At 41.5% G+C, this 27,954-nt stretch overlaps 1 protein-coding gene across 17 annotated transcripts in view; it reads right to left on the reverse strand.

The window, feature by feature from the left end:
- Positions 1-27,954, reverse strand: part of GRIP1 (glutamate receptor interacting protein 1) — a 331,858-nt gene that overhangs the window by 131,325 nt on the left and 172,579 nt on the right. The window contains exon 1 of one of the 17 annotated variants that reach the window (XM_082239510.1): positions 9,963-10,465. The exons of 14 other annotated variants lie outside the window; for them this stretch is intronic. In XM_082239510.1, coding sequence (XP_082095636.1) covers positions 9,963-10,017 — 55 coding nt within the window. In that variant the 5' untranslated portion in view covers positions 10,018-10,465. Of the gene's footprint in view, positions 1-9,962; positions 10,466-27,954 lie in introns of those variants that run through there. 2 more of the 17 variants (XM_082239512.1, XM_082239514.1) reach the window with 2 other exon arrangements.

The following is a 27,954-nucleotide window of genomic DNA, read 5'->3' on the forward strand; positions in this document are numbered from 1 at the left end:
GAAGTGCCTGAAATGGGGCAAGAAGACAACTGGAGTAAAGGTCTCCTTGAGATGAAGGCCCTCTTCTCAAGTAGACCTCTGGGAAGTCAGCTGAGGTGGGAGTGTAGTTCCAGCAGCTCCTACTCAAAAGGCCAAGTGATGGGCTGGAAGAGCTGCTAGCACCATGTCTATGTACCAATTCCGTGCCCTGTCTGCTACTGGATTGCCTGCCTATGACAAACCTGGTCATGGACTGCTGTGACCTTGCCTCTCCCCTCACCCGTGCTGTGAATTCTGCTTGTCTGGACACTGGAAGGGCCCTGGACATTGCTCCAGTTGCTTCCCTATTGGTGCTGCTGCTTGCAAGTCTTCTGTTTATTCATGAGTCCAGTGAGGATAGGACAAAGAAACCAGAAACTTTCTCTTAGAAACAGAAAAATGCAATAAATTCTTCTGATGTGTGCATATGCACAGGGAAGATTTCACAACCCATACAAAAGTTCATTGTGGATTTTCAAAATGTTAATGAGCTCATTATAATAATAAAGGAGTAATGTGATAAAAAGAAGCAAAGTGAAATTCCTTGAGATAGAAAGTCCCCAGGACAAGAGTTCAGAGAGATCAAAGACCAGAGTTCAAAGACTTCTGCTGAGCTTATTGTTTGTATTCAGCGCTGAAGCTATGCGCAACACCCCGCAGAAAATCTTTGGTTTAAATAATGAAAAAGTAGCTGCTTGTAGTTTGTTAGAAATGTTAGTCACAGATTCTGAAGCAAAACTTAAGAATTCTTGCTTTTATCATCAGAAAAGATCAGTATGTATTTTAAAGTGTGTATGTCATGTATTTCATGACTGGCATTTTAAATATTTAAGTATGTTGACCACTTGCAATCAAATACCTTTAACTTCAAGAAATTGTAGTATCAAAGCTTTAAAACCAGCAGTCTGACAGCTGTATGAACACAAAGAGACTAATTTTCTTAGGAGAGTTTTTCTGTTGCAATTGTTATTTAGGATTTTCTGTGAACAATAGAAGACACAGATTTAGTATGCTTAATCAGTCTTAGTCATTTCCAACACAGCCTTTTTTTTTTTTTAAAGGAATACTTTGATCACATTTAGGAAAAAATGCTTCTCTGTACGATAGCTCAGTTGGTAGAGCATGAGACTCTTAACTTCAGTCATGGGTTCAAGCCATGGGTTCAAAAGATTCCTGCACTGCAGGGAGTTGGAGTAGATTACCTTTCTGGTCCCTTCCAATTCTACAGTTCTAAGATTCTAAGATACTATTCATGAAAGGGAACCTTGCAGCCTGAGTTCTGTCAGTTGCTTCCTCTGTCTTTTACAAGCCACATCCTCACATCATGCTTTCCTCTATATAGTATGGAATCACAGAATCATAGAATTATAGACTTGGAAGGGACTTTAAGGGTCATCCAGTCCAACTTCCTGCAATATCAAAAAACATCCCTGACAGATCTCTACTTAAAAACTTTGAAAGAAGGAGAGTCCTCCACCATTCATGGGAGTCTATTCCACTGTCAAACATCTCTACTGTCAGAAAGTTCTTCCTGATGTTTAGTAGGAATCTCCTTTCTTGTAATTTGGATCCATTGGTTCAGGTTCTAGCCTCCAGAACAGGAGAAAACAAGCTTACTCTACTCTCCATGTGGCAGCCCTTTATATATTTGAAGCTGACTATCATATCTCATCTCGGTCTCCTCTTTACCAGGCTATACAAACCAAATTCACAATTCCAACTATCTTGCAAATGTTTAATGTAATCCTTAACAAAATATGTAACAGCTTGCAGACTTGTGCTGTGAACAGAGCATTTCTGACTCTATACAAACTTTCGCTTCTGCACTTTGACAGTATGACATTGTCATCTCATATTATCAGGCACCGTCACATTTGTATGTAATCATAAGTGAACACCATGCAAACATAACAAAGTTGTTGGGTGATATGCATTGCGTTCAGTATTAGACACTGAGATATGAAAGCCAGGAGCTAAATGGCACCTTAATCCTAGGTTATGGGCGCAACAATGGAATGTCTAGGTGCGCTTTTTCATAACAAAGCTGAAAATGAATGAACTGCAGCTAAAAGATTATGTTCATTTTTCACATGGTCTAGTCCTTCCCCTGCCCACCCCCTAATATTCTTAAGAGGGTCTCTTCTCTAGTTTTCATAGAGTCGCTGGAAGCGGGGAGGCAGGAAAAGGTCCTCCTTTCTTTCCACTCTGCAGTTTTAATCTGAAATCTTAGGCACAGTACTGCGCCCAGAGCTCAGAAATTGCTCACACTAATGAAATCCCCTGTCGCAAAATGGGAGTTTTGAACACTGATTGTGTTGCGTGCTACATATAAGTTTAATATTTAATGTGTATTGTTAGTTTAGCAACTATTGTGTGGGTGCTTATATTTATTATATTACTCATTAGGATCTTAATATTATCAACAAGTATGAATAAAATCATATTTATTATTAACATAAAAATGAGATCACACATTTATATACCATGTAAACATTTTTAGTTGGTCTGCCTGGGCTAGGCAGCCCTTGTCTTCCACTGGGGCCTAAACCTGCTGCCAACAGCCCTGCAGCCAACCCTCCTCATACTTGGAGGACAAGTCCTCAGCACCGCCTTGATTTCTTCAAGCTCATAGGTGACAAACGATGAAAAGTGTGCAGAGGCCCTTTAAGGAAAACTGCCAGCTCCTTTAAGGAGACACGCCTAGTGAAGAATAGGCCTTGTCTGCCTTTCAGCTCCCTATCAATGTCTCCCTAAAACTTTCAATGAAGGAAAAGTGCCAGCCAATGGGAGCTGTCCAGAGTTCTGATCTGGCCTGCCTGAGCTTCTTTGCTACAGTCTCCTAACATGCCTCTACTTACTGTGATGTTACTGGAAGTGATTTTGTCTGCTGTGATTTAACCGGATGATACTCTGCTACTGCAGTTTGCCTAAAAGGACTCGCCTGCAAAGATTCTACCAAACGAGTTTTCCTAAAAGGAACTCTGGCTCTGCTCCTCATTGCAGAACAGGATATGGAAGAAAGAGAGCCTGAGGCTTGAACAGACTCGTTCCTGTAGCACTAACCTATGGATTAGCATGACACCTGAACAGGGCTACTATTTGAAGACAGCAGTTAAAGAATGCTGCTGTTGTACATTCTGCCTGAAGGTATAACATGTTCTAAATGTAGGTTGGCATATTATGACAACATGGGGGAAAGGTGTATATGCAGAATAAAGATGTTGCTATGTGCCCAGTGCATAAGATTTAGCTCTAGATGCCTTCAATATGCTTTATAATATTTTTCATGTCCAAGGAAAATGGCTGTATAATTCCCCTATTCTACCCTTTTTATGACAGTTTTGGCCCACACCTATTTTATTAGAGAAAAGCAAAAGCCCTTCATAGGTCAACATAGATGATCTTATGCTATGTTTAGACTCATGAACCAATAGTCTCTGCTTGCTGTCAATAGGCTTATATCCATGCATGAAATTAGAACGAGTTGATTCAGAATAAACTGACAGACATTCTATGATTTTACACAGAACTATGAAAATGAATTTCATTTTCTAAAAGGCACAATTTCATATGGCCACATATACTTCTGACACTAATTAGAATGTCTCAATTTCAATCCACATCATCGTTTGGGTGCAGAACAGAAGACAGCCAGGCAGAGAGCGTCTTTACAGATCCAGCTTCAAAAATGAAAAAATGGGGGGGGACACTACATCTGCATTTACATCAAAACCAAAACTCTGGACAATTTCAGACAATGTTGGTCTGTTGGAGAAGGACCACAGCTCAATAGTAGAGCATCTGTTTACATGAAGAATGTCTCAGGTTCAATTTGTGGCTTCTCCAGGTAGGGCTGGGCATGTACCGTATTTTTCGCTCTATAACACGCACCCGACCATAACACGCACGTACTTTTTAGAGGAGGAAAATCCGTAGGCATGCCACCTGTAGGCATTCCCTCCATAACACGCACAGACATTTTCCCTTACTTTTTAGGAGGAAAAAAGTGAGTGCTATGGTGCAAAAAATACGGTACTTTGTCTGAAACTCTGGAGAGCCACTGCCAAACAGTGTAGACAGTAATGAGTAGATATCCCAATGATCTGACTTGGTATAAGGCAGCCTCCTAGATTCCTGTCTAGTGTAGCAGCTCATTTACTAACATTGCAATAATATTGTACTTGTTGGTCAAAATGAGTCAGCAATAACAAGCTGGTTCAACTTTCACTTGGTACTTCTCTCGAAAATTTAATAAAGCTTAGCATTTTATACCTAGACTACTTATTTGCTTTCTGCAACACATTTATTTTGCTTGGCACCTTTCAGCACAAAGGTAGCACACAACCACATTGTAGACATTATTCTGGTCCTCTCTTGTTTTACATGATTTTGAATACACAAAATTTTGAAAAACACCAGTATGGGAGAAAGAGAGCTTAACCCCTTCCCCCTCAGTCCATTTTTCAAATTTAAATCCACTCCTGCAAGTTGCTCTGCTTTCCACGGGGCAAACATTAAGGGACCTAGCAAAAAGCAGGTGGGTGGGGGTTTAAGAGAAAAATGGCCCAAGAAAAAAGATTAAGCACCTTACCAAGCTGTGCACAGTGCACTGCTGCTATGAGGAATATTCTGTGGCCACAGCGAGCTTTTTCTTGGGAACACTGGTAGATACTCAATACATCATTCACTGTATGCATACTTTGCGTTTTCAGATGGGAAAGAAAATCCAGCAATATCAAATCTTCAGTAAACTTGGAGACTCAGCCACCTGTATTTTGTCAGTCACAGATCAGCAGTAAACAACTGTGCACTCCAGTCACCTTAGTAATATGAGGGATAGCAGCCTTTGTTTACATGATCACCTATCCCAAAATGAAAGGAAAGTGCGTCAAGAGCCCTTCACAGTTTTACCAACAGCTGTTGACTTGCTTCCACCACTGACTTGTTCCTTGCACAATCTGTGAACAAATCAGAAATGGAATCAAGTGGTATTTACTCCAGCAAAACAAATAATTTAAGCAACCGCTAGGTTGCAATATCAAATCCCATTCTCCACAAGGAAGAAACCACCAACCGCACAAGTTGTGGCTGAAAAAACATTTATTGTTCTTCATCAGCACTTGTAGCATTCTTAGGCAAGTAGTTTGAAACGGTAAATATTTCATCTACTCTTTTTGCTGTTCTATCATTTTCCCAAGACATCTGGGTTAAGTATCTATGATGTTTTATCATTATCAAGCAGACCAAAAACTATTACTAAGTAATTTTATCAGCTGAAACAACCTACACACCATCCCACCTTCCCTTCGTCTTCCAAAGTATAAATGCAACAATCCACCTACTCAGGGCTCCCCCCCCCTTTTCATACAGAACTCACCAGAACTGAGTTCCAGCACCTCTCAGGTGGGTGCCATTGCCATTATAATAGAACAAGGGAGGCCTTCATGTTGAGTTCTGGCACCTCTCTAGAAAGTTAGCCCAACACCTCACCTTTTAGGAGAATCATGTTCTCAAACATATTTCAATGCACTGAGCACCTTCTTGGACACACTGAACATTGCAGGGTAGGGGAGATGGGGACATAGATGACCGCATCCTTTACTCTGAAGTATGTTCTTTTTAAACAAATCTGCTGCCATAAGGGAAAGAACAACATTTATCCTTTAAATTAATGCCTCTTCTAGTATATTGTTCAAATCAAGAAATCAAGGCAAACATAATTAAGGTAATTCAGACATATTGCTTATAAAGAATCAGCAGTCGCCTCTGTGGCATTAATCATTGTTGTGATCTGCTTATTTGGGATTTTTATACCTTGATCTCGTGGAAAGAACTCAACAGGCTAAGAAGCTTAAGGCAGTTTATGTGAGATGGTTTATGAGCTCATATTGAGTATACAGAAATATGTAATGGGCATGAGCATGCCAACCATGCACAAAAAAGCTGTGGGATCCAGAAAGGACATTTAAAAATTAATCATTAATTTTTTAAATTGGAGTCAAATAAGCCCATCATTTCTAGCAGAGTCAAATGGGTGCTACTACCCCTGCTTTACTCATTTTCAAGATGATATGAAAACAAATATGCTGCTACCATCTGTTTAACCCCAAGTAAAGTCCAGGGGTGGAATCCAACTAAATCATATTCAGGCTAGACACAATTGAAAACCAAGTTACTCAAGTCCATTGATTTCAGTGACTCAGGGGGAAAGTGTTTTCAGCACACATGAAAGCAGGTTTGAATATAATATATATATATATATATATATATATATATATATATATATATATATATATATATATATTGCTTTCGTAGATTTTCACGGGTACAGGAATGCAGGTTTTGGTGTCTTCGGGTGTCTTCCCGTGTAAGAGTCGGGGTGTCTGTGCGACGTTTCGACGAGGTCTCACTCGTCATCTTCAGGCTGGTGCTTTCGGCTTCTTGTTACTGGAACAGAGCAGAGTCTGGTGTTTGAGTTCCTATAAATACTGTTGAGGGGTGTGGTGTATAGCCTCCAACGTTCTGGGCAGAGAGGAAGTTCCTAGATTAGTGTGCCTTTTCTTCTTTTGTTCTTTAATTACTTGAGGGATATCTTGGGTGATTTCATGAGTGATATTCTGAATATCACTGGGTGGGTCATTAAGTGTAGATTAGTTGCTAAAGCTTTCGTGTCTTGACCTCTTGAGCTTGTGAAGAGTTTTTCTGAGAAGATGGCTGTGCTGCATTTAGTTGTGCTCTGGCTTGGCTTCGTGTATAGGGGCGAGCTATGGTTTTGTGTCTTGTACCAGCCAGATCTGTGTAGGGATTGCAGGGGGGTGCAGCATCCGGAGGTGCCACTATAGTTTGGCTACTGGATGGAGTCTGTAATATGTCTGTGGAGAGGGTCTGGGTTTGGGTCTGGTGTGGTTGATTGGTGACGGCGTTCTGTGTGCCTCTGGTTATATATGCAGGTTTTGGTGTCTTCGGGTGTCTTCCCGTGTAAGAGTCGGGGTGTCTGGGCGACGTTTCGACGAGGTCTCACTCGTCATCTTCAGGCTGGTGCTTTCGGCTTCTTGTTACTGGAACAAGCTCTGTTCCAGTAACAAGCTCTGTTCCAGTAACAAGAAGCCGAAAGCACCAGCCTGAAGATGACGAGTGAGACCTCGTCGAAACGTCGCCCAGACACCCCGACTCTTACACGGGAAGACACCCGAAGACACCAAAACCTGCATTCCTGTACCCGTGAAAATCTACGAAAGCAAATATATATATATATATATATATATATAATCAATACAATGCTGAAAGATCAGAAACAAAGAGCCATGCACCGAAACCTTGCTTTTATTTATTTTCAGTTTTCGGAAAGTCTAAGTGCGCATCTTAGCATTCTTCAGTTGTCAGCCATCCTTAATAAGGGAAACATTGAGCAACAGTGTGGGGATAGCTGGTGCCTTTTGCCACTTGACCCTGTTTCTCACTCCATGTGTCCATTGAAGTGTTTGAGATGTATTATTGCAAACTTGTATTATACATTAAATCTGCACATAATGATAGTAAAATTACTTGCAGCCCATAAGCTCATTGTGTGTTTCTGATGTGATGGAATCCTCATTGTTAAACTCTATTTATCTACCTTTACTATAGTAAGTTTTCATCTTTTACAGATATTCTTTTTATTTTATGGATGAATTGCTTCCTACAAAGAATTCCAAAGCGATTTAACAATAAAAGCATCAACAATAAAAATATATAAAAGTAAGAATTTTCTATGACTTATCCATCATTTGAGTTAAATAATACTGTCTTTGAATTAACACAGGCAATGAGCTTTTATTGATATTGTCTTTAGAGGAAACATAAAAAGGTCAATATAACATTATTTAAATTTTGTATTGAAAATATGAGGTCTTTCTCTTACAACTTGAAAAAGAGACAGCAATCAAAACTCAAGCATACTGTTTATTGACTAGTTCAGGAATCAGAATAATTAAACCTACAAATGTAATTAAGTATGTACATTAAGAAAGTAGGATTGCAGCCTGGCATATTGGCAAATAGCAAGGAGGAATGCCAATATCACCATTTTCAGATAGAGATTGTTAACAGCAGCAATAATCAACAAGAATGAACAACAGTGTGCTCAAGACAGTTGATCAGTGGTTCCATGAAAGCCTTACTAGGAGGTGAAGATAATTTAATATTATTGTGCCCTGATAAGTTACAGAAATAATAGGAAAAACCAATAGTTCCTGAAGAACTTGTACTTAAGCCACACAACATTAACAGGCAAGTTGACCCAAACTTTTCTCATACAAAAGCCAAGTTCACTTAAGTAAAATAATTTGTCTTGAGTAAACATGTTTAGAATTTGGCTGCACATATTTGGTTAAATCATTTCCACAAGAAGGTATTTACTGTACTGTAATAAATTAGTTTACATGTAGTAGAAACCAAACACAACAAATTTGAAGAGATTCATGAACTTAATATGTGCACCCAAATAAGAAACCCAAGGCCCAGGAAATTCAATAGATCTTATTTTCTAATAAGTGTGTTTCTAGGATTGCATGCTTAATCTGTTGTTTTCAGTGCAATCCTATGCATGTTTACTCAAAAGTCTCCCTGTATTCAACAGTGTTTACTGCCAGGTACCTGGAAGTAATCCCCATTGAATTCAGTGGAACATATTTTTAAGTAGACATGTATAGGATTGACCCGTTCAATTAATAGCTACTCCACTTATATTATCAAGTAGTTGAACTACAGCAGTCCTCTATAACAAGCTATTTTCTTTCTTTCTTTCTTTCTTTCTTTCTTTCTTTCTTTCTTTCTTTCTTTCTTCTATCATGGCAAGAGTCTCTCTAAAACCACCTACATATCTGATGAGCCAACATTAAATACTAATTATAAACTGTATAACTGATTAATGAAAGAAAACCAATTTTCCAAACCAAGACATTCCTGACAAGTTCATTAGCACTTTTGCAAGTCTACTGCTATTGAGCATGGTAGTAGTAATTTTATGTTTCACAAAGCTTTCATATATCAATTGTATAACTTACATGCCTTCATTTGCTTCCAGGCACAATAAGCTAAGGTGTTACTATCTCTCTCACCAACACTCCCCAAAGTGGCAATACTGTTTTTAAACAGAAATTGTGCAAACATTTATAATAATGAGATTAAAACAGCAACAGAATGAGAGACAATGTGTTATATGGTGGAATGTGTAAGGGCAACTGTTTTTGAAATTCCACTACTAAGGTTTAATAGCATTTTAAAGTTATGTAGCAAAAAACGCAGGATTTTGTCTCAAGTTTAAGAAATACAACTAATAAGTATAACATTATCAATCAAACAAAACCCTCCAGTGAATCTATACTCCAATTTAGCAATAACAATATTCTTTTTATTTATGTCAACATAATCTTTGGTTCCGAAGCTGTCAGACAATTTAGCACAGGGGGGTGAAAAAACCCCTTCATCATCTTTCAGAGAGAACATGCTAGGATGCCAACACGGCAACAATGTGAATAACATCACCTTTAGTTCAGGTCCAGAATTTTCTTATCAGCAGCTTTTCCTAATATACAGCACAGAGTGACAGGGGCAATACTTCTGCCGACCAATTAACAGGAATGCAAACCAATAATATCCCATAATAACTTTAGCACTTTGCCTGAAAACAAATTATCTCCTTTTCAGGAGATCATCCAAATCATCCAAAAATCACAAAGCAGCATCATGGTGTAATGTGAGCGCGGCAGGGGGGCATTCAAGCCTTTTAGCTATACGTGTGTGTGTGTGTGTGTGTGTGTGTGTGTTATTCAGAGAGTTCTTCTTTGTTGTCTGCCAATAAATTACAAAAAGAGGCAGTCATATTTGAAAGTAAAACCATTAGGCTGTGTTGTACGGAATGCTGCAATACAGGCACGGAAGGAACAATAAGAAAAACACAATACCTTTAGTAAGTCTCCTCAGAATTTGACAACGGCATTTAAAAGAGACAGCTATCATTCTTGCTTACTGCCTTCCGTGGCAAAGTATACTCAAGGCTCTGCTTTGGTGGCTGCAGCAGAAGCATATGAATTCCTCACGCGCATACCAGAAGAAAGATAGTCCCAGCGGGGAGTGACAAAGCTTAATTCTTCTTGGCTGATGCAGAGATCAGCTCCATGTCATCTAGCAAAGCTGTGTCATTCAGTACTAGTACTACTACCGCCACTGCTTGCAGCACCAGATCAATGGCTTAAAAAGAAGAAGAAGAAGAAGAAGAAGAAGAAGCAATATTTCTCTTAACAGCTGCAAAGCATCAAATAGTGTAAGATCCCGGCGAATATAACTGAACGCAGCTAGGTTACCAGCCTTCCAGAGTCCTGTGCTGTGCTAGTGAGCTTCAGTTTCTGTTCCAGGCAAAGGACCATGCATTTCAGCACAATCAGGGGATTTTTCCCTCCTCCCGCTCTCGCTCCCCCTCCTCAAATCCTTCAGATATTTTAACTCTCTCCCAGCATTGCTCACTGAACAATAACAAGGGGAAATGCACAATCATCAGCATCCTTTATTACAAATGGCAAAATTTTAAATAGCCACGGTTCCCCCTCCCCAATTTAAAAAATGATTTCGGTGTGAAAGGATGCCCTGCTGAGAATGAGGGGGAGGAAGGATAAGAGAGAGAGAGAGACCCACAAGCCATACAGCAGCAGGAGCACAGGCAGTTTTCCAAGTAGGTACAATCGTGAAGCATAATGATGCTACACAGACAACACACTGTGAGTCAGGATGCCTCTGGAAGGAGAATGAAGCATAAGCTCTCACTAGGTGGACACATTTATCCTTAGCCTTTCATAAATAATCCACCATAATCTTACCAAATACAACACATGGCTCTATATTACTCAATTTATCAAAGTATTTTACAGCCTCTTATCAAAGCTAAGCAAATTAACTTGCCCATTTATACTTCATTCACAAAATAATGAGGTGGAACGGTGGTAATGACAGCTTTTCTAACCCTTGCAGACCAACCTAACACTCTTCTTGTGGTTAAAAAAGAAGAAGAAGTCTAGAAAGATCTGGATATAAAACTTCAAAGACTGACTTGAGATCTCCTTTATGATGTTCGGGGGATTGCTTGGGTACAGTAATGCTTTTTAGCCTTCTTATCTATTTTTTAAAAACAAGATGGGGAAATTTAAAAGACTCCAGGTCATGGCGGATTACTATTTAAAATGTGTATTATTATGGATAAACCTTTAAATGGTCAAACATGCCAGGAAAGAGACAATCCCAACTAAAAAAATACTGGTTTTCTTTTGAAATAGGTTTGGACTTTGAAGAATTTCTAGGGGCAAAGTAGATCAATAGTGGGAGATCACCACCAAATAACTCCAGTCTACAAGTTGTTGAAATTTGGCGGAGCATCAGAATAGCCAAGGCAGCTTTTTCAGATTATCTCAGAGACAGTGATGATTGAAGAATTCAGTCTTAACTTATTCCCATTCAAATAGATCTGAACTGCACCTTCTAGAGCAATGAGTAAATTGGATCAGAGCTACCTTTTGATTTCCCACCTGCTTTGTGATGCAGTTCCCAACTCTCATTAACGTACCAAACTGTATTTACAAATGCTTATAGTTGGACAAAATATGTACTGGTGCTTATATTAGGACAAAATGTTTACTTTGAGATAAAATGTGTTAAAAATATGTATTCAAATACAACAAAATTTTCATTTTTTAAATTGATGCAGAAATAGGACAGAATAAAGGTACGAATGAGTACATACAATGAGCACACACAAGGGTAGACTGATCCATCCATCCCTATTCAGAGATGATAGATCTCAGCTGTTTAGGACTTTCCAGCTAAAGCACAACTCAATGGGGAGCTAGTGCAGATGTTGGAGCACAAATATAATAGTTCCCACTGACTCTTCTAAACTGTTTGTCAACATCTGGAATCCATGAATGTCCTGCAAGAGTACTGTGAAATTTTATGAACTCAGGTCCTTTACCCTATGTAATTACTTATTACCAGCTTTTACACACATCCTCTCTCTCTACTTTGAGTAAAGGGGTTTGGGATTCCATGGAATGACGTTGCATTTCATTTCTCAATGAAAAAAAATGGTTAAAAACAACAGTTCTGAACAAACTTCAATAGCATGCATTTTAGCAGTTAAGCTTTTGAGGGTATGAAGGCATGCCTGACAATTGTCAGAAACAGATGAAAAAGAAAGGGGTGTTGCCTTTCCATACTGCATTATGCTTGGAATGACTCCTCATCCTACATCTGGTCCAACAATGGCTATAGAATGCGGGTGGCGCTGTGGTATAAACCACTGAGCCTCTTGGGCTTGACAATCAGAAGTTTGGCGGTTCGAATCCACACAATGGGGTGAGCTCCTGTTGCTCTGTCTCAGCTCCTGCCTACCTAGCAGTTTGAAAGCATGTCAGTGCAAGTAGATAAATAGGTATCACTGTGGTGGGAAGGTAAACGGCGTTTCCATGAGCTCTGGTTTCCGTCATGGTGTTCCATTGTGCCAGAAGCAATTTAGTTATGCTGGCCACATAACCTGGTGGACAAACGGCGGCTCCCTCAGCCTGAAAGCAAGATGAGCACCGCAACCCCATAGTCACCTTTGACTGGACTTAACTGTCCAGGGGTCCCTTACCTTTACCATAGGAGCATCAAGTTTGCAAAGTCTACTCTAAGCAGCAAGAGCAGGATGAACACCAGAATACATTCCACTGACAACATAAGTATGCCCCCCTGCTAAACACTTCTGCAGTCCACAGTACCTGCCACCCACCATTATTTAAGTCTTCTTTTGAACCCTTCTGTTTCAGGTCAGCTACATTCATTTTCCAGTCACATTTAAATGATGTCCATTGATTTCAATTGAGTATATCTAATGTTGAATATCACTGTACATATTAGATTTAATCAGTGACTATCCCTCTATATTGCAGTTGACCTTGAGGTTTCAAAGAATTTTAATCAAACTAGGTTAAACGTCTTGAGTATATCAGTGCATTCAGTGCCACTCATTAGTTATTGCCGATAGCAATATGTCTTTCGCCTATGTTTCAGATCTCGTTGATTACATTTTTGTTTGCAAGTATGGAAGCTTTGCCCATCTAATCTCTGCACAAATAGCTGGTATGTATCCAAAAGTAGGTGATGCACTACAGAGGACAGTTTGTAGAAAGTTTAATGCAAGCCCATGTGACATCAACCATTCCAAATATCGGATTCTTTGAAAGTTCTAAATACCTTCTACACTACTTGGTACAAAAAGCTACTTGTAAGAGTCCCGCTGTTGTTGTTGAAATTAGGTGCCATATGATTATATTTGCTATACTTAAGTCTTCAATTCAGAACGTAATATTCATACTAAATATCATTCAATTTTTTTCACCTAAGTGAAATATTTTTTTGAAAAGAGATAAAAAGTACATTTACTAATATGTCATTTTGCTAAGTGTTCGTTTTGCTAAGTGTTCAGAACAGCAGTCAACAGCACAGCTTCCTCTTCTTGTGGTTGGAATAATATTGTTTCTGGGATAACAATTTCATTTTTAAAATATGCAATGGGATTTATACATAGTTGAGGGTAAAGGGTTAACTGCCTGTAAACTGTTGAGTTTTGCCAAGAGCTGTGGAAATAACAGTGTTAACAGCAGGGGGTACCTGAATAACAGTTAAACTGTCGTTGTTTACAATTGGTCAAACCAGGGTTAGTTCTGTGAGTGAAGTTTCTGTCAATCTATATACAGGGTATACAGGGGCTTAACAACAACAACAACAACAACAACAGATTTGATTCAATCCTAGTTATAGGCCAATGAAGGGGACAGACTTCCACCCAAATGATGGGAATAGGAGCTCCTTCTTGGATATTGATAACAAAAAGACCAAGTTCTGGTCAATGGATGAGAGTTCCTGAGAGAGTAAAGAGTGGCTGGTGGTCTGCTGAAGAAAGAGCAGTAACATGGGCATAGAGGCACACAGAGAGGCTGAGCTGCCGGGAGCAGAGGAAGGTCTGTGGGGAAGAGCATGTGCCTCTGAAGGCAGCCTTCAAGAGAAGTTCTACAGCCAAGTGTAAGAGGCATGGCTGAGAACCTGAGGCAACATCAGCTGGTGGACCAGAAGGAAGACTGCAGTAGTCTTTAAACAGACCCGATTAAAGACTGTGAGTAGACCTCTCAGTTTTGTTGATACGTAACTATTACCTGGGGAGGAGTGGTATAAGATTTGAAGGGGGGGAAACTGACATCTATCCTTGCAAAGTAACAGGAACCTAGTATTGCATTTGCTGTATCATTTAGAGTGAGAGTAACCATAGAGTGGAAATGATTTTTATTTACAACAACCGCAGCAAAGTGAAGTAACCCAAGTGGTTTATTAGGTAAGTATACATACAAATTCCTGCCAACCTAGCAGTTCGAAAGCATATCAAAGTGCAAGGAGATAAATAGGTACCGCTCCGGCGGGAAGGTAAACGGCATTTCCATGCATTGCTCTGGTTCGCCAGAAGCGGCTTAGTCATGCTGGCCACATGACCTGGAAGCTGTACGCCGGCTCCCTCGGCCTATGAAGTGAGATGAGCAACCCCAGAGTCGTCCGCGACTGGACCTAATGGTCAGGGGGTACTTTTACCTTACATACAAATATCACCATCAGTTTATACTGATAACTATTTTGATTTGTTTTCATATTTGGATCTCTGTTCTGTTCTATGCTTAGCTACAGCTACTAGTAAGTAAACTGATGAAGAAAATAAACGGTATTGATATATATGGTAGCAGCGGTAATAAAGGGGTTAGGAAAAAGAAGAAATAGGTCACAGCTAAGGGGGGGGAACTAATGTGTGAGGCACCTCTCCATAATACTATATAATAAAGTAATAGAAGGGTTCTCATAGCTCTTACTACTACTCATAGTTCCATCATATTTTGGCTTTCCCCATGGCTTTACTTATGTTAGGTAAAGGTAAAGGTACCCCTGCCCGAACGGGCCAGTCTTGACAGACTCTGGGGTTTGTGCGCCCATCTCACATCTATTGGCCGGGGGCCAGCGCTGTCCGAAGACACTTCCAGGTCACGTGGCCAGCGTGACAACGCTGCTCTGGCGAGCCAGAGCCGCACACGGAACGCCGTTTACCTTCCCGCTGGTAAGCGGTACCTATTTATCTACTTGCCCCCGGGGGTGCTTTCGAACTGCTAGGTGGGCAGGCGCTGGGACCGAGCAGCGGGAGCGCACCCCGCCGCGGGGATTCGAACCGCCGACCTCTCGATCGGCAAGCCCTAGGCGCTGAGGCTTTAGCCCACAGCGCCACCCGCGTTATTTATGTTAGAGGGCAATAATTTACAGTATTGCTTCTCTTGATTTTTGTTTTAAAGGATCTAGTTTGGGCAAGCAGTAAATCATATTTAGCTGATGCTTAAGTATGCTCCTTAAGTACTTTCCTTCATGTGGATATTTTTCTTTACTCAGGTCTTTTATGACAGTTACTACATATTTGTTGTTTAACTCGTCTAATAAATTCCCACTTCTTCACATTTTGCTGAGCTGCATCATCATTCAAATGTCATGGTGGTTTAAATGTATTATCCAGGAAAAAGTTCAGAGTGCCTGAGAAGCTGTTCACATAAAACTAAACCTGCACATAATACTATTGCACGTAATTGCAATTACTTCCTCTAGCATACTAAAAAAAATTCAGTACTTCCCAGCTGCCCATAACGTAGAAAAAATATGTTGCTTCCTGAAGGATGCGAGTTGACTCTTTATCCTATATGCATTGACAACATTTAGGTAAAGGTAAAGGGACCCCTGCCCATTGGTTCCAGTCATGGCCGACTCTGGGGTTGCGGTGCTCATCTCACTTTATTGGCCGAGGTAGCCAGCTTCCGGGTCATGTGGCCAGCCGCTTCTGACGAACCAAAGGAGCACACGGAAACACCGTTTACCTTCCCACCGGAGCGGTACCTATTTATCTACTTGCACTTTGACGTGCTTTCGAACTGCTGGGTTGGCAGGAGCAGGGATCGAGCAACGGGAGCTCACCCCATCGCGGGGTTTTCAACCGCCGACCTTCTGATCGGCAAGTCCTAGGCTCTGTAGCCAGTTAGAAATAAGGAGTAAGTATGGGTGAGTTTCAGACTCACATTCTCCCCTCTCCTCCTTGGGTGGAAGTTTTTGCTTCCATTTTTAAATAACTGTAGTTACTAATCTTGTTCAAACTGTAGCTAGTGTTAAATACGGTTAAGGAAAAGTCTGTCACGAGCCCTGTGGAAATGTCTTGGTAGGGCTAGTCAGATGAGGAAGGGGGGATGGAATGGGAACACAGAATTGGATCCTGAGGAAGCCCTTAGGACTTTGGGAAGTGCTGATCTACATGCTGAAGAGGGGCCCAGTGAGTTGCTATCGGATATGACATCAGCTGGCTCAACTACTGTGCTTGAGCCACTTGGCTTGTCTCCAGCATCACTTCCTGCCAGTGAAGTGCTCACTTCCTCCAGAGAGGTGCCTGCAGATAGTGAGCTAGTGATGTCAACCCTGCTTCCTGCAAAAAGGAAATGGCAATGGCACCAGAAGACCAAGCCTACTTGTAGGAGTGCCCATCGTTTCCCCAGTTCTGTGGTTTGAGAAGTTGGCTATGTAAATGGCTGTGCCCACCCTGCTCTTCAAAGTGGGAGCCAAGGGGGCATGTCAAGTATTGGGGAAATGACTTAGCTTATGCCTATGTATCCTGGAGCTCTGCTGTGATTTCTGAATGATGTAACCTGATCCATGTTCAGACACTGTGGTGAATCATGGAATAATGCTTTTAATAATGATGACCCAGTTGAGAGTGTGAGTAGCAAGTTCACAAGTGGGAGTCAGGATAATGCCAGGACCATAAACATGTGGGAGATTAGCAGCCAAACCTAACAAATGCAAATTCTTACTAGTTAGCATGAGAAGAGGCTAAGTTCACAGAGCTGTATTACTGATATCTATCAGTAATAGATACTGTATTGCTGATAAATAGATAGATAGGTAGATCATAGATTCCCATTCCCATGCATAAATGCAAGAACACTGGACATAAATGCAATGAGACTGGAAGGTTTCACTTCAGTTTTCAAATAGCAGTGGTTACACATATTATACGCATACACATTGGTCTCAGCTGGGCCAGGGCCTTTTCAGTACTGGCCCCGACTTGGTGGGAATCTTAGTCCTCAGTAATATCTTCCTACCATGTAGTTCTTACAAGAAGAGGCATTGCTTATAGGAACAGAGCAGAGCATCCTTCTCCGTGAAAGTTTTAATTTCAAGAAGAAATTAAAGTACAGGAAACTTAAAACGAACACAGGAAACTTAAAATGAACACCTCTTTGGTCCACCTTGCTCAGTACACTGATTGGCAGCAGCTCCCTAGAGTTTAAAGCAGAAAGTGCTCCTAAGCCAATATGGAAATTCCAGGGATTGAACCCGGAATCTTCTGCATGCAACTCTACCACTGAGCTATAGTCCTTCCCCAAGGGCAGTAAGCACAATTCACTTGTGCTTCTCCTCCACTGCTTTGTTACAAGCCATGTGAAGATGCTCTAAATTACGAGTTATGTAAGGAGAATCAAATCACATTTTGTTTCATAGCTTATTTATAAGCCCTAGGGAGAATATCAAGGTTTGATGAGTTAAGAGATCTGTTTTAGTGAGAGTGTTTTAATATAGTGCCGTCTGTGTACCTTCATATAACATTGTTACTACTGTATACTGGCATTGGCTGCTTGTTTTATTGGGACATTGAATGTTATTAGCTGCAAAATATTTTTAAACCATCTTTGCTAAAAATTAAATAACCTTTTAAAAATAGATTTTGCTACAGAACAGGAGACATAGTGAACTGCTGTTATGAAGCAATGTTCCTGGCTCTAAAACAACATGAGCTTGCTACTGCACACCTCTGCTCAAGCATTGGTTAAACACTGCCTGGAAAGCACCACTTATGCAAAAAAATTGTGGGATGGTACCCCTTAAAGGTGGTATAGTTTCTCACCCACCGTGTGTTAGAAGTAGAATAGTAGCTGTCAACCTTTTCAGTTGACTCATCTTTTATTTTAACAACAAAACTGCACCTGTAATATGTCTATGTTTCTCCTGCTGCTCTCTTCTCTAAAAGGCTAAAAAAGAAAATGGTGGTGGTGGTGGTCATGGCACTGGTGTACCCTAGTTCTCGATATGACCACTTCTAGGTTCTCATCCTCCCATTAAAAAACAATATGTTAGCACAGTGCTTTTACAACTTCCTGCCTTTTCATCATGACTTGTTTGCCCAAGGCATGCTCCTGTTGGAGTCTGTGCTCTCTGCAAAGGATTTTGGGACCATATTCTAGGGCACAGGTATCCAACAAGGTGCTTTGTAGATGATGTGGCATGTGGAACATCCATCATTGCTGACCATTGGCTCTAGGGGCTGGAGCTGATGGGAAATCTAGTCCAACGGCATGTGGAGGATACTTTGTTGGCTACCCCTATTCTAGGGTGTTCACACAGTTCCCCCAGAATGCTGACAATGCCTGCTGAGCCTCACCATTGGAGCTAAGCTTATAGCTATCCAGAACAGGGATGCAGTTGAATACAGTCCTCCAGCCTGTCCACCTGGCCATGCCTCCTTCCCATACATACCTTATCTCTAGGCCACACCTCTCAAAAGTCCTCCTTAGCACCCTTCTTGAGTATATTGGCTGACTAGAATGTGTCCTTGAATTCTGACGATGCTTCTTTGTTTCCCAGAGAGGGGATAAAGAAGGATGTTCAAATGTGTGCAGAAAGAAATCTACCGTACAAAGGGGAAATCAACATTTATTTTATTTTTCCTCTGCACCACTGGCATGTGGCCCCAGGAAGGTTGCTTAGAAAGGAATGCAGACCTTGGTATGAAACAGACTCCCCACCTAGATCAGGATCTAGGGCATACATGCTGCTCCTCCACAAACTGAACTTAGGTAGTCTTGCAGGGAGGAATCTGTGAAGGTTAACAAGGTCCTGCAATAATTGATGAACCCCTGCTAAGCTACAAAGAAACCCTGTGGGTTCCCCTGGACATACCGTATTTTTCACTCTATAGGAAGCACTTTTTCCCCTCCAAAAATGAAGGGGAAATGTGTGTGCGTCCTATGGGGCGAATGCAGGCTTTCGCTGAAGCCTGGAGAGTGAGAGGGGTTGGTGCGCACCGACCCCTCTCGCTCTCCAGGCTTCAGGAAGCTATCTGCAAGCCTTTGGAGCACGGCGGGAGTGCCCGCCGGGCTCCCAAGGCTTGCGGATAGCAGCCTGCTTCCCGAAGCCCAGGGAGCGCTTCGCAGCACACCCTGGGCTTCGGGCAGATATCCGCAAGCCTTGGGAGCCCGGCAGGAACTCCCGCTGGGCTCCGAAGGCTTGCAGATAGCAGCCTGTTCTGGGGGCTGGGGTCAGGGGAAGCTCGGGCTTCCCCCACGCCAGCCCCGTGCCTGGGGGGGGGAAAAATAATTTTTTTATTCCCCCCCCCAAAAAAAATAGGTGCGCCCTATGGGCCGGTGCGCCCTATAGAGCGAAAAATACGGTATCTTTGAAAACCACTGTGTTAGGACAATAAAGGGCTTCCATTTAATAGCTTTTATGTGTGATGGAAAAGATACTCACAGCTACCAAAGAACTGAATTTGAAGAGGCATAAAACTTCTACATAAAGCATAAAATGTGCAGTATTGGTGCATATACTATTCCACATTGTTTCAGCAGGGTCTGCATGGTCCCACTCAAATAAATATTATATTTCACAGAATTTATGCACTGATTGCAAAAAAAGACTCAAAGTGGTTTACAAATAGTGCTTATAGAGCAGCAATGCTAGGTGGCACATGCTCAGTGTTTTAGAAAAGTCCACCTATTCTCATAGTAATAATTTGCTAACATTTGTAGCAGCTGCCTTCCTGGTTTAGCTTCCTGAAGCCCCCTTAAGAGGCATAAAAGGCAGACTTTCAGAATACTACTGAGAATTCTTCTAAGTATCTTCTGTCAGCGAGATTCATAAAGGACTTGCAGCGTTTGAAAATACTGTATAATGAAATAAGGCACAACCAGGCTAGTTTTTCACCAGTGTTGAAAAGCTCAACAACAGAGCGAAAATACAACTGAAAGCAAAGGCATCATGTGCCAACACATTTCAAAGGCAAAAATAAAAGGAACTGCAACACTAAAAAATAAAATAAATGAGCCAGACAGGCAAAACTACTGTTAGTTTCTGCTAGCAACATGCAAGTAATTAAAAGCTGTGGGGTTTAATGTAATCTCAAAGTAAGTGATCTCTCTGTAATCTTAAAAGCAGGGAATCTGTCTATCCCAAAAAAACAGCTTCCATTTGCTACTGCATATGGTTAAAGATATGTAATTCCATTCAGGCTTTGTACTTTTCCGATTAGTCATAGCGATGATCTTCCTGCTGTCAGGGTTTGACAATTAAAAAGCATTGACTGCAACCTCTTATTTGCAGGAAAGCAAATGGGGAAAGAACTGCTATGAGCAAGACTATGGGGCAGTCAGGAAAATTAAATTGGGGGATTAAAGACGGGGAGGGGTCATACCCCAGTGGCAGACCATGAAGGCTGTTGGGGCCAGTGTTAGCACCAGGCATCTTTGGCCCCTCCCAGCTGCTCAATCTGGCCACCATTGTCCTGGAGCATTGTGAGAGAAATTACAAGGTGGCTAGACGCAACTGTCCAGAGCATCTCTTGGAGCGATGTAGTACGGTGGACACTCTGGTTGTGAACGTGATCCGTGCAGGAAGCACGTTTGCAACCCACAGCATCCGCAACCCGTCGCGTCGCGTCTGTGCACGCACATGTCATGATTTGGTCTTCTGCGCATGCACAAAGCGCAATTTAGCACTTCTGTGCATGCGCAAAACCTCAGAAGTAAGCCGTTCCGGTACTTCCAGGTTTGGTGCGGCGCGCAACCCGAAGTCGCGCAACCCAAAGCGCCTGTAACCCGAGGTATGACTGTAACAGAAACAGGGCACCAAGACCCACTGAGAGAGGAGGAGGCCCATGAGAAGACCTAGCCCAAGACCCCCTTCAAACCTAGAGTCAGCTGTGCAAAAGGCGCCATGTTTAATCTCTGACATCGCCTATTAAAAGGACTGGGAAAGACTCCAGAAAGCAAAGCCGAACTGAGTAGAGACTACTGGACTAGGTGGGCCTACACACTGTCTCAGTGCTCCCTGATGAAATATGCCCTATCTGTGTTGCCCTTCTTCCAGGCTTCTGCAGACAAACCTGTTTATACAGACATTGCTTTGCTCTCTCAACCTGGGTTTCCTCTTTCCATTGTTGTATTGTTTTAATGAGATTGCATTTTATTTTTTTGCTTATTTTAATTATGTAACTTTATGTTTTAACATTTTAAACTATCTTTAATCAGGTTTTGCACACTAGTAGAAATTCATGTGTGTGTGTGTGTGTGTGTGTGTGTGTGTGTGTGTATGAACATCTAAGTTAATGATGTTACTTGGGAAATAAGGGACAAATCTGCAGCAGGAAGCTGCATAATAAGAAAATGTAGAAGCATATCTGCAACATTAAAGTAAAAAAGCAGTCTGTGCTTTTAAAATGCTAATTATGAGAAGAGAAGATTCACTGAAAAGCCGTTTCACTGATACAATGATATTAATCTCTGTATGAAAACTGCAAGACAATATTCCATTTCCTTTGTTGAAAGTTAACCTAAGTACAGGAATTGCAACTGCCAGGTGAGGCATGGATGTGATTTGTGCAGCAGCAACCCAGCTACAAATTACAGATGCTTCAGGTTACAGACTCCACTAACCCAGAAATAGTACCTCAGGTTAAGAACTTTGCTTCAGGATGAGAACAGAAATCACGCAGTGGTGGTGGTGGTGCAGCGGCAGCCGCAGGAGGCCCCATGAGCTAAAGTGGTACCTCAGGTTAAGAACAGTTTCAGGTTAAGAACAGACCTCCAGAATGAATTAAGTTCTTAACCTGAGGTACCACTGTACTGTACTGTACAGCAGTCCGTAAGTGAAGAAGAACCCATGAAGGGTATGAGGAATTATATACCTTTTATCAGCAGATATTAGGGAAATAAAACAAAAATACTTGGACTCGGTCCTGAAGAGTTGACAGCAGACTCTGGTACAAATAGGTTTTGTTCTTTAAAAAGGCCTAGTGGAATGACGTAAAAGGTCAACATGATACACATCCTTCTATAGGTCTATCTTATTAAAATCACTGGAAGAAATCCAGATTTTTACTTCCAAGCTCATAAATCTCAGTGACTTAAAAGGAATTTGTAAGCTTGTAAGTAGCTTCAGAATAGTGCCCTTTGCTGTGCACACTTAAATTAGCTTTGGATTTTCAATTCATCACTATGCTGTTCCCACTTTACCTGCATGGCAATTTAAATTGACAAAATGAGTATTAAAGTCTCTATGCACTAGTGATAAGATGACTGTTCATTTGAAAGTTAACTTTTTAAAAATAAATAAATCATGAACTGGACTCATTTTAGGAATGAAACAGAAAATGGCTAGCCTAATGAGCAGCCCCTAGGCATGGATGTTAAAACCTCAGAGCCTTTTTCAGGCACAGAAGACAAGAGTCAGCAGTACCGACTCTTACAGACAGCGCCCTGGTTTGCACATTAACAATAAGCCATACTTAGACATAAACTGTTGCTTATTGTAAAACAGTAGTGCTTTGGTGCATGCAGCTCAAACACTCCTGCTTCACCCCGCTTGCCCTTAGGAGAAACAAACCACAAAGCCTGGCCTAGTGTTACATGTGAACCAGTGCCTATGGGTTGCTTCTATCCAAGCAAACTGCACGTAGAAGCCAAGGTTTGTTTTTGACTTACTGCTCATGGTTTGTTTGGGAGAAACAAACAAGTACTGGGTTGCACAGAATGCTAAGCTAAGCATCACCCTTTGTTTCTTTGGGAGGCAGGCAGAGAAGGGCAGGGCCTGAGTGACTGAGCAGTCACTCATTTGTGGCAAGTCATGGCTTATTTATGACCATGGATAAATGAATGAGGCCAGTATTAAGCCTCTGGATTGGCTGGGCCTCCAGCAGCTGATCTCAGGAACCACGGCTTGCAGGGCATACACAACCATTTAAAATGTTCCATTCCACTTTCCACTATAATATGTCTCACATTGAAACAGATTTCCACTTCCTCTCCTTTCCCTTAGCCCACAAAAACTGCTCCAGAGGATCCCCCAACCTTCTGAAGGACCTGGTAAGGGTGTCTGGGTAGCTTGAGAGGAGTGGGTAGTTTCACTGTGCAGGTGGAAGTCTTCTGCCTGAGCAGAACGTAAGTATTGGATACAACCCAATGTTAAGATAACAGCAACAACTAACAAAAAGAAATTAAATAATATGGATAAACATTAGCAGCCAGAGAGAAACCCCAGGTGTAGATTCCATTTGAAAGGCACATATTCTCTCTCTCTCTCTCTCTCTCTCTCTCTCTCTCTCTCTCTCTCACACACACACACACACACACACACACACATTTTCACCAAAGAAGATTTAGAGAATAGGACTTTCTAATCTTAAATAAATAAAAATGACCCAAAAGGCTGTTAGGATAGAATCAATGCAACAACTGAGGCTCCAAACAAAAGAACTGCCGAATTTGCAAAGTACATCTCCTCAAATAATTGATAGTTTAACCTTACACCAATCACTTCCAACACTGGTCACTAATACTTCAGCAAGATCTCACTTCTATTCATCACTTCTGTTTAATGGCTTCTCTAATAAAGCTTTAAAATCCACCAGAGCTAAAGCTACTTAATAGCCACATTTGGTTATAACACTGGCCATTAACAATGGTTAGTCAAATTAGTTTGTGTACAAGCTGCATGTTAATGCATGCAGTCCAAACACTCCCACTCTTGTTCTTGCCTTCCTCCCAGTTGGGAAACAAACCATGAAGCAACCTGCTTAACATTACACCCCATGGTTTGCTTCCCTCAAACAAAATACAATCATATACATACAATCAAAACTCTACGGTTTGTTTTCCCTTTGAGAGATGAGCAGGAGTGCTCAGGCTGGGTGCACTAGCAAGCAAACAAATTTGACTAACCATAGGCAACAGCCAGAATTATATCCAAACATGGCCATATAATTCTTTGCTTCTTCTCACAGGTAGCATAAAATATGTCCAGGGAAACATGGTTTTATGGGGAACATTATTAATAAATGCACCAACGGCAAGCAGATATAAAAATGAAGCAAATATTAAGAAAAACAACAACTTAAAGCCCACTTATCATAATAAATGTCTATCATAACCCTAGGACATTGAAGGACCCATCAAAACCCAACAGTCATGAAATCTATCTATAAAAGACAATTTCCAACTACATCATGTTATTTTTTATGGGCAAATCACTGCTTTAATTACCTTTCCCAAAAAATAATTAAAAGCTCATTCACTGATTTCATATTGCAGCACATTAGAGCTGTATGACCGCTTCATGCAAGTTACTATGGAGCTGAGGAACAACACTGTAACATGCGTGAGGCTGAGGTCATAGAACTGTAAAGTTGGAAGGGACCCCAAGGATCATCTAGTGACTAGTCCAACCCCCTGCAATAAAGGAGTCAAAAGTCAGGATGACACTGAACCCAAGTTGGGATGCAAAGAACCACATCACCATTTCTGTACGCTGTATGTATGTTTATTTTGATTTGTGTTTGTCAAACAACATTGCTCCATACCACGTGACAAACTGCTGTTGAAACAGATAGAAGCTTCAATGGTGATTTGAGGTTGAATCCTGACAAGACAGAAGTTCTGTTTTGGGGGGACAGGAGGCGGGCAGGTGTGGAGGACTCCCTGGTCCTGAATGGGGTAACTGTGCCCCTGAAGGACCAGGTGCGCAGCCTGGGAGTCATTCTGGACTCACAGCTGTCCATGGAGGCGCAGGTCAATTCTGTGTCCAGGGCAGCTGTTTACCAGCTCCATCTGGTACGCAGGCTGAGACCCTATCTGTCCGTGGACTGTCTTGTCAGAGTGGTGCATACTCTAGTCATCTCCTGCTTGGACTACTGCAATGCGCTCTATATGGGGCTACCTTTGAAGGTGACCCGGAAACTACAACTAATCCAGAATGCGGCAACTAGACTGGTGACTGGGAGTGGCCGCCGAGACCACATAACACCAGTCTTGAAAAACCTACACTGGCTCCCAGTACGTTTCCGAGCACAATTCCACGTGTTGGTGGTGACCTTTAAAGCCCTAAATGGCCTCAGTCCAGTATACCTGGACTGTATATCTCCATCGTTCTGCCCGGACACTGAGGTCCAGTGCCGAGGGCCTTCTGGCGGTTCCCTCGCTGTGAGAAGCAAAGCTACAGGGAACCAGGCAGAGGGCCTTCTTGGTAGTGGCACCCACCCTGTGAAACACCCTCCCACCAGATGTCAAAGAGAAAAATAACTACCAAACTTTTAGAAGACATCTGAAGGCAGCCCTGTTTAGGGAAGCTTTTAATGTTTGATAGGTTATTGTATTTTAGTGTTTTGATGGAAGCCCCCCAGATGGGCGGGGTATAAATAAAAAATTATTATTATTATTATTATTATTATTATTATTATTATTATTAGTGAAATGAGAGAGGGCTCCACTGCAAAATCCAACTGGGCACACTCAGGACCTTGGACACACCTAAAGCAGCATTGTCCACACCTCCATGTACCTATGTTTGTGTACAGATGCATATATTTTAAACACAAAGTTAGCAAGGAATCTATCAATTTAAATCATTAGTTGATGTCACAACCTTTATGAAATCTAATTCTCTCCTTTAAAAAAAGTCACACAGTGCATACTTTAATGTCATGCCAGCTGTTGTATTTCTAGAACGAACATATAAAGCTGGAAGAATAAAACCGGTCATCTTCTATGAAGATCAAATCTTCCTCTACGAGGATGTTTGAGAAAACCTGCATACACATAATTGATCAAAAGGGAGTCACAAAAGGATGAAATATTTTGCAGAAGCATATGCTAATTCACTGCACCAAGCTCTAAGACCCACTGCTTTCAGCAAAGTACCATAAAACTGTTGAAATGAAAGAGATGCTCTTGGGTTGCTGTTTGCTCAAAGCAGAAATGCAGAACAGCATGTTATACACAGGGGGGTTGGGAGAAGAAGAGCAGGAAGTTCTTGAACAGGAAATTAGGCATTTAATTGCTGTAAACCTGAATGCATCTTGAACCTTCAAAGGGCGAGATTTCCCCTCCTCTTTCTATTGCACATTTACTCAGCTGTATTTTAATGGAGGGTGTGCTATTGGTGGATAAAAATGGGAACAGGCACTAACCACAAACACCCTGCCCTATCTTTGCACCAGCTCCTCCATTCATCAAACAGATTGTCATCTTGCTACTACAGATTAGAATCAATGTCCTGCCTCTTCGTTATTACCATTATTTCTCTTTCTTCAAAAGTATCCTTTGCTAGAATATATTCTGCATGATCATCTTTTATTAGAGCACATTTTTTAAAAAACAGGCTTTGAGTGTATTCCGGTGCATGTTCATACACGATGCATCTGGATGTCATTTCGGTCAGGATGCAGAAACATAATAGCATCGCTGAGGACATGAGACAATAGCCCTATCTATCCATCAATGGGGAAGCGGGGGAAACAAAGTATTTATTTTCAGCTTATTTCACACATAAGTAAATCTAAATAGAGATTGAAAACAGCATTTTCTGTAATGCATGAAAATGAGATGCACTTCCATCGGAAGGCATTAAAGATTCACCCTCAATTTGGCAAGAACATTGGCTCAAGATGCTTATGTCAATAGAGTTGTTTGCATTTTAGACCCAAGTTTAAATCACTGTGGGAAAGGTGCGTTGCAAAGCTTTGCTATAGGGAATATAGAGAACTGGGTTTTATTTGGGCAGAAGGGGCACGCAGAGGTCCATATGAGAAAGCACAAGCAGATCAAGCAATAGCATACACTGGCTGAATTCCGGGACAGTAAAACTTCTACTGGCATTGCAACCTATCACCCAGGATTGTGCTTGAAATATAAAAAAATTATGTACTAGAAGAAACCACAGAGCCTAGGACTTGCCGATCAGAAGGTCGGCAGTTCGAATCCCTGCGATGGGGTGAGCTCCCATTGCTCGATCCCTGCTCCTGCTAACCTAGCAGTTCGAAAGCACGTCAAAGTGCAAGTAGATAAATAGGTACCGCTCCGGCGGGAAGGTAAACTGCGTTTCTGTGCACTGCTCTGGTTTGCCAGAAGCAGCTTAGTCATGCTGGCCACATGACCCGGAAGCTGTACGCCGGCTCCCTCGGCCAATAAAGCGAGATGAGTGCCGCAACCCCAGAGTCGGCCACGACTGGACCTAATGGTCAAGGGTCCCTTTACCTTTACCTTCACTAGAAGAAACAAAATGTCTTCTTTTGCACCAAGGAACTTCTTTTGGTTCAATAGATTTGGGATAGAACCAGGGCTGTTTTTCAGCCGGAACTCAGGTCTGGCACCTCTTCAGGTGGGCGCCATTGCCATTATAAGAGAACAAGGGAAGTATTCATTGTAAGCACTGGGTAGAACTATCTGTGATACTCAACACAGGGATGTCAGAAAACCTAGCAGCCTTATACTATGGGTAGGCAAACTAAGGCCCGGTGGCCGGATCCAGCCCAATCACCTTCTAAATCCAGCCCGCGGATGGTCCGGGAATCAGCATGTTTTTACATGAGTATGTGTCCTTTTATTTAAAATGCATCTCTGGGTTATTTGTGGGGTCTGCCTGGTGTTTTTACATGAGTAGAATGTGCACTTTTATTTAAAATACATCTCTGTGTTATTTGTGGGGCATAGAAATTTGTTCATTCCCCCCCCAAAAAAATATATAGTCTGGGCCCCCACA

Source organism: Podarcis vaucheri (assembly GCF_965113315.1).
Source record: "Podarcis vaucheri genome assembly, chromosome: 10".
In the NCBI taxonomy this organism is placed as follows: domain Eukaryota; kingdom Metazoa; phylum Chordata; class Lepidosauria; order Squamata; family Lacertidae; genus Podarcis; species Podarcis vaucheri.